At 70.0% G+C, this 1,298-nt stretch overlaps 1 protein-coding gene across 1 annotated transcript in view; it reads left to right on the forward strand.

Annotated features, from left to right (window-relative positions):
• Positions 1–6: 6 nt before the first annotated feature.
• LOC105854648 (atherin-like) overlaps positions 7–1,298 on the forward strand; it is a 2,559-nt gene continuing 1,267 nt past the window's right edge. Inside the window, exons 1-5 of the mRNA XM_012734859.1 lie at positions 7–187; positions 457–504; positions 632–773; positions 939–1,003; positions 1,219–1,296. Of these exons, the coding sequence (XP_012590313.1) occupies positions 89–187; positions 457–504; positions 632–773; positions 939–1,003; positions 1,219–1,296 (432 nt within the window). The 5' untranslated portion in view covers positions 7–88. The remainder of the gene's footprint in view (positions 188–456; positions 505–631; positions 774–938; positions 1,004–1,218; positions 1,297–1,298) is intronic.

Below are 1,298 nucleotides of genomic sequence, written 5' to 3' on the forward strand. Positions count from 1 at the left end.
GCAGGCGGGCGCTGCCCGCGGGCTCCAGATGATGAAGGCTCCTGTTCAACTGCTGGGTGACTCAGGCGTGAACTGAAGCGTCGTTCTGATGGCGCCGTGGCGCTCGGCGGTGGCCACGCCGCCGCTGCACCCCTCACCCCCTCGCGCTGTTTCGCCCGCAGGTGAGACCGACGCTTCGCACGCAGAGGTAGGTGCGTCCCCGTCGGGGAGGGTCCGTCCCAGGGAACCGCCCGGGCCCCCCGCACTGCAAGGTATCTGCGCCCCGCAGCTCGTCCTGCCGGGCGTTCCAAGGCCAGTGCGACAGCAACCCAGTACCTGGCATCGTTGGTTTTCTTGGCCTCGTGCACGTAAAACCTGGTATTTCTATTGGCACATTGCTCACCGCAGCCGCTGGGGCCCACGGGGAGAGCAGCCACGGCAGTGGCCGGCCACGCAGTGACACGGCCTCTCTTCCAGGCCCCCCGGAGCGTCCAGCAGGCAGCAGAGCTGCACCCCGGCCCGGAGGTGAGGTCCCCGGCGGCACACCCTTGGCGCCCGGCCTCACTCCCGCTGGCACGGGCACCCTCGCCCGTGGTGCCCGGGAGTCGCGGATGTGGCCACACGGAGACAGGTCGTGCTTCCACCACGGCAGGCCGCTTGCGGTGGTGACAATGAGGCCTGTGACACGTCCCGGCTGCCCCCTGGGCGTGGGGGCCGCAAGACCCGCGACTCCCGCCCAGCAGCGTCTCCGCCTCCCCTAGGCCTCCCCACCGAGGACACGGGCGCGAGGCCAGGTAGGTGCCCGTGGCGGGGCCATGCGGCGAGGCGCGGTGTGGTGATGACGGCACGCGTTCAACTGCTCCGAGCAGGCTGAGAGACACGGCCTTGCTGAACACCGCCCGGCGCAGGCAGGGGCGCGGGCCCTGCCGCCGCCCCGCGTGGACACGGCTGTTCTTTAGCTGCAGCCCAGGTCCTCGTGGTGGCCCCGTGGGACTGGACAGCGGCGTCTCCCGGACCTCGGCAGGTGAGCGGCCGCCCTCCCGGGCCAGCCCACCAAGGTCATTACCAAGGCTTGTGGGGTGCAGTTCCCCATTTGCTGTGGACATGACCGCAAAGTAAAACTCCACTTGGTTCGGTTCGGCTCCTTGGTCAGCGTCCGGCCCAGTGGGGACAGGGCCGCCTGTGTGGGCAGCGCCCATCTGCGGTCTCTAAAGCCCCCCCCCCCCATTGCCGTTTCAGGGCCAGCGGGCACCGGGGCCGCAGCGACAGGTACGTGCAGGTCTGCGCGCGACGGGTCATTTCAAAGAGGGCCTCTGGGC

This window comes from Condylura cristata, unplaced genomic scaffold (genome assembly GCF_000260355.1).
Source record: "Condylura cristata isolate star-nosed mole 26May11 unplaced genomic scaffold, ConCri1.0 scaffold00079, whole genome shotgun sequence".
In the NCBI taxonomy this organism is placed as follows: Eukaryota; Metazoa; Chordata; class Mammalia; order Eulipotyphla; family Talpidae; genus Condylura; species Condylura cristata.